The following is a 13,152-nucleotide window of genomic DNA, read 5'->3' on the forward strand; positions in this document are numbered from 1 at the left end:
ATCTTATCTAATTAATTTCCAAATATCATATCATTGCTAATTGATAATATGCTCATAAAAGAACTTTATATTATAATATAATATAGAAATATAAGTTTTGAACAAGTCCACTTTTGTAAATTCTAAAATAATGTACTATCATATTAAACTCATGCAAATATTCCCAAATTGTTCAATAATTTAATTATGTTTTAGCTTCCTACTAGATTTTTTTTACTAGTAAATTAAGATCCATGAGATAAAAAAAAAAATACTTCTCTATAACATGCTTGATCATCATGGGATTTTTTTCTAACTTAATTTGCGGCTTTGTGTACATGTTGATTATTCAATCAGCAATGAATATATCTGTTATCTCTTATTAACACGTGTATTGATTACCCTGCTTACTAAAATATTGAAATGATTTTTTTTTAAACTATGATGAAAGAGTAATAAAAAGGGAATGAACCCGGGTGTTGAGATTTGAACCATAAGGTAAAGATGGGTCGATCTGATATTATTTAATTTCTTCACGCGCCTTAATTTATTTTTTATACTATTTTAATTTCTAGATTATTTTTTTTAACAAAAATATAAAATTTTCAATGAGAAATTTTAAATTTTCCCAAGTAGAATGACAATTTTCAATCAAACGGATGTAAGATACATATTGTTTTCTTGAAAGAAAAGCAAAATATGAGATGCATTATTGGGCTCCATTTATATATATATATATATATATATATATGTTAACAATTTTGAAGAATTAAATGTTTGATAGCAATGTTTGAGTTGTTTATCCATTATGGAGGGGACAATATTAAAATCTAACTATAGTTTTTCAATAAAATTTTGTTTATAGTTTAGGAGAGACGAACGTAAATGGAGCGACATCAATAATAGTATAATATATAGTTAATATAAATTTATTTTGAGATCGAGATATAGTTATTCTCATAATTTTCTTTAATAGATAGTTGAAAACACTAGAACAAAAAGAAACAAAGTATTGAAAATTTTATGGTAAAACATCAAAAAGAGTCCGATTAACAATAAATTGTGAACATATAAATGAATTTCACCTGACCTGCTCGAGTTTGAATAAATTAATGATCTATTTATTTATCGAGTTTGAATAAGTTAATGATCTGTTTATTTGTTAAATCGATCTATTTAAGTCTAAGTATATAACTTTTGGGGGGTTGATGACCCACCATTTTATTAACTCCGTTCTTTTTAATTTAATTCATTACTTCGAGCTTTTGGGTAGTGAATATATTCTGCTTATTCATTAAATCAACTCATTTTAACTTATCCAGTTAGTTTTAACTTAATCTGTCTATTTAACAGATCTAAATAAAAGGAAAAAAAGACCGATTTGTGTTGAAGCATAAAATAGTTATTACTTTGGATTATTCGTTTCTTGAGAATTAACTTGAATAATTTTTGAGTTAAGTTAGATTAAATTAATTGTATTAAAAATAAATGTAAATATTCAAAAGGTACACGAAATATATTGTACATTACAATGTTTTTCATATTAATATAATAAAAAAATATAATTTAAAATATTAATCAAGATTAACGTAATTTCACTGTCGAAAATACTTTGAGACGAAAGAATACATTAATTTTCTTAGAACTTGTGAAATTATTCATCTACTTTTCATTTCCCTTTCAAAATTAGGTAATTGATTAAGTATAATCTCACTTCACAAAACTATACTAATTAATTACCCCACTTAACTCCCTTTGAAATTCTTTTCTATTATTAATTATTTTATTATTTTTCTTCCCCAAATGTCATTTTCTCAGAGCTAACTTATGAACTTTTTTCTCTAGAATTGTCAATAAATTAATATAACAATCCATGATTAAGCTACTTTCTACCAAAACCAAATTAGTTCAATTATACAGATATAGGTTAATCAAACTTTATTTTTTAAAAAATTATTATATTGTGTTGTTATTAGTAGCTTTGGTGGTTGTTGAAATTGAGAATAATTTCAAGTTCTAATAGTAACACCAAATTCATGAGTAGTTGAAGTCTAGTAGATTATCTTATAAATTACTTAATTTTCTCCAATAATTAAATTATGTAGTTCAGATTCGTTAAAAATGTTGTCGAATTCTTCAAAAAAGAAACACATCATTTTTGAAGAATTTAACGAGAAACATATAATCTATCAACATTTCTGAATAGATTAAAACCATTTCATTTTAATTAAAATTTGAACGATAAACTCTTTTAATCGATGAAAATAACACTTGAAAACAACATTATTCCTATAATGATTAAACTTTATAATACGTATCTTCATCTAAAATTCATGATCAAAATTATTAGATTCGATTGACTCTAACATATGGAGAGTACTTTAACATAGAAGATTTCAAACATACCATAATGAAAGAAAAATATTATTTATATAGACTTATACCAAATACATGAAAGATTAAATTTTAGTCTTGTTCGTAATGAGTCTTTTAAATCTTGTTAAAGATTTTTATATAAAAAAAAATAAATACTTTTTTAATGTTATATTTAATTGTAAAAATTTATATAGTAGATTTTAGATTTACTTGAGTGTCATTATTATAATTGTAAATATCGTGTATCTATTTAACTTTATAAGCTGATTAAATTAATTTATAATTATCATTTTCTAATCAATTAATCTAAACGAACTCTCTCATATATCTTTTAATTAATTTAGACTTATTATAAACATCTAATTTATTTGTCAAATACATAAACAAATAAAATACATATAAATTATGTGTACCAACTTATAAACTTAAGTAAGAAAATAATAAGTAGTCTATTAGGATACAGTCTTCTCTCAAATTTTAAATGGACGTAAAATATGTTGTAATCGAAATTGTAATTAAAAAAAAGTAAAAACTATGAAAAGGGAATTTTTAAATTTTTTGTTTTATTATTTTGTTTACTTTGTGATTGATAAAAAAAGTCAAAAATTTAGAAAAAAAAACAAATGTGGAAACTGTTTCGTGACTTGTGTGAACTAATAGTTGGCAACCGACTTTTAACCTAACATTTTCTTTTCATTAATATTATTTTAGTTTTTCTCGTAAATACTTATATTTATTATAGTGTGGTATTTTAATTTATTTTTATTCTATCAATTATACACTTTAATTAATATTTTCTTCATTTTAAAAAAATGACCTAATTTGATTTGGAACGAAATTTAAGAATTTTGTTTTACCTTGTAGTTTTAAATAAAGTTATGTCAAACGTACGATAATGTCCTTTAATCTTGTGGTCTTAAACGTTCCACATGAAAAGTTAAAGTTAAAGTGTTGCCAAAAAAGGAAAGGGGTCATTCTTTTTTAAACATACTGAAAAGGAAATAGAGTCATTCTTTTTGAAACGGAGAGAGTAATATGATCATTCAAATACACAAAAACATTTAAAATGTATGTGTCACGTTAACGACAAGTATCGCCAAATACAATAAAAAAAGTTGAAATATTTTATTGTGCATTTTCGAAATTAAAATATTTAATTGTCAACTAAGACTAAATTCCTATTTATATATTATGTCAATATAAAAAAGTACTCCCTCCGTTTCATTTTATGTGTCATCTCTCTCTATAAATAGTTGTACCGCAATACTTGTCATTTTATAATATCATATTTTGCTTATTGTATCCTTGATAGAAGAGTTAATTAATCTTGTACTTTATTAATAAAGTTGATTTAAGAAAATATTAAATAAGGGTAGAATGGTAAAATTACATCATTTCTTAAAAGTAAGTATAAAGTAAAAAGGTGACGTATAAAATGAAACGGCGAAAAGATATCTCACATTCATTGACAATACGTAATTCTATGATCATTAATCTCCTTTTAGGTACTATGATTCCAATCATATATAATCTCATCATTCTTCAACTTTTGTCCACGCAACTCACTATATAGGTTAAAAAAATAATAGTATGATTTGTCTCTCGATAAAGTATTATTAATGTTATTTGATATTTTTTCAATCTCTACGCATTTCACCGTTTTATAAAAAAGTTAACCTTTAATTTCTTATTTGTTGTGTGACCTATTTATTTATTTTTCAAAATTGGAAATTAACACTTCCTTCACTTTCGCCATTGATTTTTGTCAATCTCCTATAGAAGGCCAACTCCATTGACTTTTTGTAAACCAATAAAATACACAAAAATAATAATACTAATTGATTTTTAATAATTTGAAAAATCAATTAAAAAATGTAATACTTTATAAAATTCTTCATAATCAATTTGAATGGAAGATTTGATTTAAAAGCAATATCTAGAATTCTTCTATTAGACTTAATTAACCAAGTTGTACCTCCAAATTTCAAAAAGATTGAAATGTCATGTTCAAATTATGTAATTATGATTTTTTTTAATTGAATATAAAAAAAAAAGAAGATAATCACGAAATAAAATATTCGAGTCAAGACTCAAGAGTCTCTAAATAGAAAAAAAAAAACATCACTCGAATATTAGGAGTCTGTTAGGATTTTCAATCCCAATATAAGAAATAAAATATGACTTTTTTCTCGAAAAAAATTTCCACATTCAAATAACCCTGTAAATTACTATTTACTGGATTATGAATCATTAGAAAGAAATATATAAAATTTTGATGATGGTAAAAAATTCAAGTTGGTAAATATGAAAATCGATATTCACTTCAAGCATAGACAATTTTGTAAAGTTGAAAAGAATGTTATGCCTTTATTTTTTTTTAATTAAATTAATAAGAATATTCTTCTATGAGGATAATATTTTCTATTTTTTTCCTTTTAAAATAAGAATTTTAAATTTGAATTGAATATAGTGTTTAATGTGACATATGAGGTAGAAGAGAAGAGAAGAAAACTTTTGTTGTTTAATAGAGTATTTTTTAGGAAAAAAATAATAATTGAGCGATTTTATAGTGTAAAAAATCAAAAAGGCAATTCTAATAAACAATTTATAAAATATAAATGACAGTTTAGAAAATTAACTTAACAATAACATTACTTGTCTATAGTGTTTGAAATGAGAAGAAAATTTACTCCTTTGCCCTTATAGTAAAAAAATTAATTCTTATAGTTTTTGAATATATAAATTTTAAGTATTTTTTATTTTATTTTATATTAATAAGTTTATCTTATAATTCTTTTTAGTCCGTTTCATAAAGAAATTTTTTTTCTTATTTGGCAAGTGATCTTTTTTTTGCCACGTTTAATATTTTTCATAAATAATGTCTTTTTTCTTTTTTTCGACAAGTGATTTTTTATTTTAACTTATCACTGGACATGTTAATTAAGATCATGTTTTTGATACATTATACATATCTTTAATTTATGACCATATATATAATTTAAAAATCTTATTTACTTTATTAAATTTCATATTAAATCAAAGTAAAAAAGAATTTTTTTTTGAGTCAAATCAACAATATAAATCTAATCTCATGCATTTAAGGTAAGTAGATAGTCAAATAAGACATTTAATAAGAAAATTTTTACCACTTATAAAAGCTTGCAAAGACTTTCAATTGACTCACTCATTCTTCAACCTCTTTTTACCAGGAAATAATTGTTGAAATTTTTCATTGATGCGTTTTAGGTGTGTTAACAAATTTTTTGATGCCCTTGTGTTGGATTCAAATTTTATTCATGTCCATCACCTACACTCTATGATTCGCGAAGGTGGAACGAAATTTCTTATGTGGAAAACTGAAAATTTATATGCCGTAGATCTAAATGAAAATGGAAATATATGTAGATGGAAATTTGATTGTCACAATCGATACAACAATGGACCGTGCGTTAATGGTTCATACTGCATTTGAAGGTCCGGTATGGAGCCCGTTAGAATTTTCAATCCCAGTACAATAACAAAAATAGTAGTACTTCCCTATCAGACAAAGTATTCTCGCTTAGTTGAGCCTACAAATCACTATTCATTAGGTTATGAACCAGTGGAGAAGAGGTACAAAGTTCTAATGCAAGTTGATTATTCATATGGCCATGTACGAAATTACAGCATCGACAAATCATGGAGAAAAATTAAAGATATTTTTGATTTTTTCACAAATTTTCATATAAAAGCTTACATTCACATTCCTTCGCAACGGAGAGACGTGGAAGATATAACGAAATTAATATATTGTCCACCTGAAGGATTCTATTATTATCGTAATGAAGAGATTATATTTATTACGATAGAAAATAGTATTTCATTTTGTAACTTTTATGATATTCAGAAAAATAATTGGAGACATTTGAAAATTCATGGATCTCCAACAAGGAAGGAATGAAATAATACTTTTAAAATTTTAAGAAGTTATCGACATGTTAAGTCAATAATTAAATTAGAATATAGAACTACTTAGACCATTAATATTGAATAAGTCAAGGAGTCAAAACTTTTAATACCATGTATTTCAAAGAAACCGTGTACCCTTTATTGTTTTTATTTTTTTCAACATATTTTCTTCCACTTTGGGTTCTAAAATATTTTCATATTTTTGTTATGGAAAATGAATTTTAATTTTTTCAAATAAATATTGCTGCTTTCTATTGTGGATTATGATCAAACAAACTTATCATTTAGAGGAAAACAAAGATCTCTCTTTGACTTTGATATCATCTTTTAGTTCCATACCAAATTAATTTGATATTTTAAAGTTTTATGTTAGATATTTTTTATTGTCATGTTATATTTTTTAATAGTCATTTTAATTAATATTTAAAGTTAATTAGATTACATTAATTAAATATTATAAATAAAAAAAATTAATATTCAAAAACTATATAAAAAGTATCATAAAATTATAACTTTTTATACATCAACATAATAAAAAATATATCATAAAATATATTACTCAAAGTTCTTATCTTTCGACTCTAAAAAGAAAAATCATAATAATTAAAAGTGGACGGATGAAATATTCATTAAACTTACTTTCGTTTACCCTCATTATTTATATCGTCGCGACATAAATGTCAAACTGTATAACGTCAGTACATAAAAAATAAACTCGATACTTAGTTATACTCATTCTTTACACTCATTTTATATTGTCTTTGCACATAAGTTTATCTTGCTACTCATTATCGTATATCGACTATCATCACTAGATACACATCAAACTTTATGACGTCAATCAGTATATACAAGTTAAACTCTCGTCGACAGCTTAAATCCGGTTTTAATGTGAAAGAATCAATCATCATAACCAAAAGTGTGAACATATGCTGACGAAATTGAATGTGTAACATCTTTCCAGAAAACAAAATTTGTCATTTTTATACACAAAAAGACAAAAGAAAAATGGTTGGATTTTTTGGGTTTTTTTGTTGTTGGCCAATTCATGTGTATCACATTTCAAACCTTGCAACCTAATTTTGTTTGAATAAAACCATATAAACCTCTCCTTTTTTTTGCATTGAATTCTTCTTTCATTACAACAACTACTCTCTCATTTCCCCAACTAAATGTTAGTATACTTTATCCTATTCATGATATCCTTTAACCATGGAGCTTAAACGTTTGTGTTTTGTTTTGCCTGCTGATGATCTTGATGAGATTGATCATGAAAATGAACAAGTAGAATCACACAATCAAAAGAAAAAGATTGAATCTTTATCTAAAAGGGGGTGTGGGGGTCAAGTTTTTGATGGTGAAAAGCTGGTTCCAAAGATAAAAAATGAGTCTTTTGCTAAAAGGGGTTGTGGGGGTCAAGTTTTTGATGGTGAAAAACAATTTTCAAAGGGAAAAAATGAGTCTTTTTCAAAAAAGGGTAGTGGAGGTGAAGTTCTTGATTGTGAGAAGCAAGTTCCAAAGGTAAAAAATGAGTCTTTTTTCAAAAGGGGTTATGGGGGACAAGTTGTTGATGGTGAAAAACAAGTTGTACAACAGAAACCAAAGAAAAAAAATGAGTCTTTATCCAAAAGGGGTTGTGGGGGTCAAGTTCTTGATTTTATTCATGAATCTTTTTCAAAACTACTTGATTCCAAATGGGTAACTTGTTGTCATCAAGAAATTGGGGAGAAACAATTTTCTGGTGTTTTTCATGATACTGAGGGTATGCAGCTAGGTGAGAAAGGTGGTGGTGATTATAATCATCATCATAATCCAAGGATTTTTAGCTATTCTGAGCTGTTTATAGGGTCTAATGGATTTAGTGATGATGAAGTTTTAGGAAGTGGTGGATTTGGGAAAGTTTTTAGAGCTGTTTTACCTAGTGATGGAACAGTTGTAGCTGTGAAATGTTTAGCTGAAAAAGGGGAGAAATTTGAGAAAACATTTGCTGCTGAGTTAGTGGCAGTTGCTCATCTCCGCCATCGGAATCTTGTGAGGCTAAGGGGATGGTGTTTTCATGATGATCAGTTGTTCCTTGTGTATGATTATATGCCTAACAGTAGCCTTGATCGGATTTTGTTCCGTAAACAGGACAATGCAGGGTCCCCTGTTCTTGATTGGGAACGTCGAAAGAATATAGTTAATGGCTTGTCAGCTGCCTTGTTTTATCTCCATGAACAATTGGAGACTCAGATCATTCATAGAGATGTTAAGACAAGCAATGTGATGCTTGATTCCAATTTCAACGCCCGGCTAGGCGATTTTGGTTTAGCTAGGTGGTTGGAACATGAACTCGAGTACCAACCCAGGACACCTTCTATGAAGAATCAGCAGTTTAGGCTGGCTGAGACAACAAGAATTGGTGGAACTATAGGGTACTTACCTCCTGAAAGTTTTCAGAAAAAAGGTTGTGCCACTGCAAAATCTGATGTGTTTAGCTTTGGGATTGTTGTACTGGAGATTGTTTCAGGAAGGCGCGCTGTTGATCTCGCGTCCCCGGATGATCAAATCATACTTCTTGATTGGATCAGGAGACTTTCTGATGAAAAAATGGCTTTACAAGCTGGTGACAGCAGACTTGTTGATGGTTCTTACAAGCTTAATGATATGGAGAGGCTAATACATATTGGCCTTCTTTGTACACTTCATGAACCTCAATCAAGGCCTAATATGAAATGGGTTGTGGAAGCACTATCTGGTCATATTTATGGTAAATTACCTGATCTTCCTTGTTTTAAGTCCCATCCTCTTTATATATCTTTGTCATCACCAAGCAATAGTACAACTAGCAACACAATCACCTCTAGGTCCACTGCCACAACCAGCACGAGCACGACGCCTGGTTTCAACTCAACAATGTTCATCACAGCCACAGGAGATACCATGTATCTAAGTGCTGAAAGTGGAAGCACCAGCAGCAATAATGAGTCTGGAAATTGCAGCAGTAGGCGTCAATCGAGTAATTTCCTGATGGTTGAAACTGCTAGGGAGATCACATTCAAAGAGATCATTGCTGCCACGAACAATTTTTCGGATTCAAGAAGAGTTGCTGAGATTGACTTTGGTACTGCTTACCATGGTTTTCTTGAAAACAACCAGCATGTCTTAGTGAAAAGGCTAGGAATGAAAACTTGTCCAGCTTTAAGAGTGAGGTTCTCGAATGAACTTCAGAACTTAGGACGATTACGCCACAGAAACCTGGTGCAACTCCGCGGATGGTGCACCGAGCAAGGTGAAATGCTTGTCATTTATGATTACTCTCAGAGTAGCCTTTTAAGTCACCTCCTTTTCCATCAGAATCATCATAGGGACAATGCCTCCAGTACTCTTAGATGGCGTCATCGGTATAACATTGTCAAATCACTTGCCTCTGCGATTCGCTATCTACATGAGGAATGGGATGAACAGGTGATACACAGATGCATCACATCATCTGCCATCATTCTTGATCCAGATATGAACCCAAGGCTTGGTTGCTTTGCTCTTGCTGAATTCTTGACTCGAAATGAGCATAGCCATCATGTTGTGGTTGATAAAAACAAATCAGTCAGGGGGATCTTTGGATACATGTCACCGGAGCATATGGATTCTGGTGATGCAACAACAATGGCTGATGTTTATAGCTTTGGTGTAGTTCTGCTTGAGATAGTTAGTGGTCAGATGGCAGTAGATTTCCGCCGGCCTGAGGCTTTGTTGGTTAATCGAGTTCATGAATTCGAGGTGCAAAAAAGGCCATACGAACAACTTGCAGATTGGAGGTTGAATGGAAACTTCAACACCAGGGAACTGATCAGGCTAGTCAAATTAGGAATGGCTTGCACTAGATACGATCCTGAATCAAGACCGAGCATGAGGCAGATAGTGAACATTCTCGATGGACATGATCAATGGTTAATGGAAAATGGACGAAAGAAGGAGAGCCCGGAAGAATGGAGAACAAGAAATGCTTCTGCTTTGTCCCTCGTAAGGAGAATCCAAGCTCTTGGTATACAATGATCATCGCGTAAGATGTGAAGTAGTTACATGTAGATAGAAATGAAAATGAAGCTTTATATCTCAATGTGTTTGTTCTTCTATGTATTCATGGTATGACTATGTTTCTTCAGCAGAACATTTGTGTAATTTAGTGTGGGCAACTTTGATAGCATCAGATATGCGATTTTTTATGAAATTGATGAGTTTTTTTTCGATACAATAGAAGAATATACCTTAAACATGAAAGCTTATTCAGAGCAGATGTTCAGAAATGCAACAATAACCGAACTTGAACGTATACAAAGAGAGAACTACTTTATATGTACGAATACTAGTCTAACCTTTCTTCATTTAACGGGGTGACATGGTTAGTGAGGATTCATACAGACGAATCCACTAGTTTGGTTGAGGTGTGGTTGTTGCACGTAGTCTCCCTTTCTCATCGTCTGTGTCTATACCAACCCAATCAAGAAACGCGAACAGAAACTGCCTGAAACTGACCTTACCGCTCCTGTTCCAGTCCATTTCTCCTGCAATTTTCAACCAGATCATCGTCATGTGAGAAGTTAACACAGCTAGTTAGTATGAATTCAAGACAATTTGAGAAGGTGAAAAGACAGTACTAAATCGAGTACGAGTGACATGAGAAGGGGATTTCTCACAAGGACATTCATCGTTTAATGCCTTGAGGACATCTTTCTTGTGCAGTTTCCCATCACCATTTTTGTCAAGAAACAAGAATGCCTCAACTATTGTGTTGAATGTTGCTTCTAGCTCTGGTGAACCGATCTTCGTGGTCTGAAATAAACGTGATCCTAATGAATATATAACTTCACATCATCAACAACAACAGTCGGGGGAGGGTAGAGTGTTCACAGATCTTACCCCTACCTTAAAGGTAGAGAGGCTGTTTCCGATAGACCTTTCAACAGTCCAAAGCAAGAAACAACAGCTAATGACAAAAACAAGAGATAGTAACAGAACAAAAACTGCAGCAAAACAAGAAACTACAGGAGCAATACTACGACTACTTATAGTAAAACTACACGAGAGAAGAACAACGAACAGGACAGCATTTACGTACATTGCCAGAGGAGGACGATGAATCTATCAATAGATAAAGAAGACACAGAAGAACAATGAACTCATTGAATTGAATCCCTTCGTTTTCATCCACATCACAAGAGTCGAAAAGATCATTAACCTCCTCATCTTTAGCATGAAAATGCAGCTTCTTTACACATTTCTTTAGTTCATCACGGTCAATAGTCCCATTCGAATCTTCATCTTAGGAAAAAAAGAACCAAACACAGAAAACATATAAATCCATTGATCAAGTAAAAACGTAACAAAAAACCCAAATCCCTGCATATACAGAAGCTACTAACCGAACTGTTCAAACACGTCTTTTATCTCCTTCAACCCCTCTTTAAAATGAGGAAATTTCAAGATTATGCCATTGATTGACCTGAATTTGCTTTCCCCTGATGAACTTCTCTTGAGCTCCACCATTTTCATTTCAAGCTTAGTATCCAATCTCCTGTACTTCTTCGGTGAATTCCAAAAACACAGTAAGCTTCCAATCTTGTTTGATAATAACTTGAGTACGAGACATGGCTGAGCTGAGCCTTAAAAAAACAAATATAGAACTCATAGTTAACAATAGATACGATCACAAACAATCAAAAAATTCTGTTTCCGTTTCTATATCCCAAACATTGATATGTTGCTGTTAGTACAAAACATGACAGACATTATGGTTTTGGATACTCCTAGCCTAATGAACTAACTTTTCTGATTGAGTTAGATCTGAAAAATGGTTCAAATCGTAAATGAGCAAGAGATCTCATTGTCTCGAAATTAACTGAATCCAACCAAATACACAGATAGATTCACATATTAGATGAACTACAAAATCTTAAAAGAATCAACATCAAAACATACTATTCTGAATCAATTTTTCCACTCAATCCCAACCACATTAGCAAAATTACACAAAATATACAACAAACATACCTGCGTAATATAATCTCACAAAGTAGAGTCTGAGAATGATAGAATATACATAAACCTTACCTTACCTTAGGAGGTAGACAAGCGGTAGAGCCAAAAATTTCTTAAAGGGTGTGCAGAAATAGCAAGTTGTTATGGTAAGGGTGTCCTTATTTAATCATTTCGTATATCATTTTACTTGTATATGTGCTAATTTTTTTCCGACGAATTGAACACCCTTGATAGTACGTGACTACGCCACTAAGGTAGATACATGTTTAATTTTCAATAAACCCTTGACTCAAGAAAAAACACATCAAAGCAAGTCAGAAAAGGAAATAACATAAATGAAAAGACAAAGCATTATTGTAAAAAGGGCATGACAAATCTAAGGGCAAGAAACTACGAGAGAAATACTACGACTACCAGTATGAAAAGATAAAAAGCGAAATAACATTCTCATATCTACTAACCTTCCATCTTAATCCGCGTCCAAAAATAAAATTCTAACAAGAAACAAGAATGATTTTATATGTATAGGTAGAGTGTAAAAAGGGGTGAAGTAGAGAGGAGGGCAATGAGGAAAAATATGATTCTTGAAAAATTCCATTTAAGACAATGTCTTCCACTACCAGAAAAATTCCATCATTGCCTTTGACTACAAGTCTCCATTGATGCATTTTCTAGTGTAAAAAACATACTGCTATAATTATGTTTAAATTTCTCCTAGACTAAACGGTCACCGTCTGAAGTGATTATTTTAAAAATATATATATATATATATATATATATATATTTGTAAAAATTTAAGGAATCCCATAGTGTAATTCAATAATTACACTC

The 13,152-nt window shown here is 30.1% G+C and overlaps 2 protein-coding genes across 6 annotated transcripts; one reads left to right on the plus strand and one right to left on the minus strand.

Moving 5' to 3' along the window:
* Positions 1–7,425: 7,425 nt before the first annotated feature.
* Positions 7,426–13,056, minus strand: LOC101266458 (probable calcium-binding protein CML22). Of its 5 annotated transcripts, none has more exons than XM_026032702.2 (5): positions 12,783–13,056; positions 11,706–11,945; positions 11,402–11,598; positions 10,941–11,115; positions 7,426–10,847 (listed from the first exon to the last, which is right to left on the minus strand). In XM_026032702.2, the coding sequence occupies exons 1-5, from the start codon at positions 12,787–12,789 to the stop codon at positions 10,714–10,716; spliced, it is 753 nt and encodes a 250-aa protein (XP_025888487.1). In that variant the 5' UTR covers positions 12,790–13,056; the 3' UTR covers positions 7,426–10,713. The 5 variants fall into 5 exon arrangements, with proteins under 5 accessions (XP_025888487.1, XP_004247862.1, XP_069145191.1 ...); XM_004247814.5 differs by having other exon boundaries at positions 11,402–11,604; positions 12,783–13,044; XM_069289090.1 differs by lacking the exon at positions 12,783–13,056 and adding an exon at positions 12,394–12,731 and having other exon boundaries at positions 11,402–11,604.
* On the plus strand, positions 7,516–10,513 carry LOC104649408 (receptor like protein kinase S.2). Its single transcript, XM_010328536.4, has one exon. The coding sequence runs from the start codon at positions 7,516–7,518 to the stop codon at positions 10,336–10,338; it is 2,823 nt and encodes a 940-aa protein (XP_010326838.2). The 3' UTR covers positions 10,339–10,513.
* Positions 13,057–13,152: the final 96 nt, after the last annotated feature.

This window comes from Solanum lycopersicum, chromosome 9, assembly GCF_036512215.1.
Source record: "Solanum lycopersicum chromosome 9, SLM_r2.1".
Lineage (NCBI taxonomy): Eukaryota > Viridiplantae > Streptophyta > Magnoliopsida > Solanales > Solanaceae > Solanum > Solanum lycopersicum.

Coding starts and splice junctions, on each gene's coding strand:
- LOC101266458 (XM_004247814.5), bottom strand. Junction 11,605..11,705: donor AGACGTGTTTGAACAGTTCG/GTTAGTAGCTTC, acceptor TTTTTTCCTAAG/ATGAAGATTCGAATGGGACT. Junction 10,848..10,940: donor TGTCACTCGTACTCGATTTA/GTACTGTCTTTT, acceptor TGAAAATTGCAG/GAGAAATGGACTGGAACAGG.
- LOC104649408 (XM_010328536.4), top strand. CDS start 7,516: ATGGAGCTTAAACGTTTGTGTTTTGTTTTGCCTGCTGATGATCTTGAT.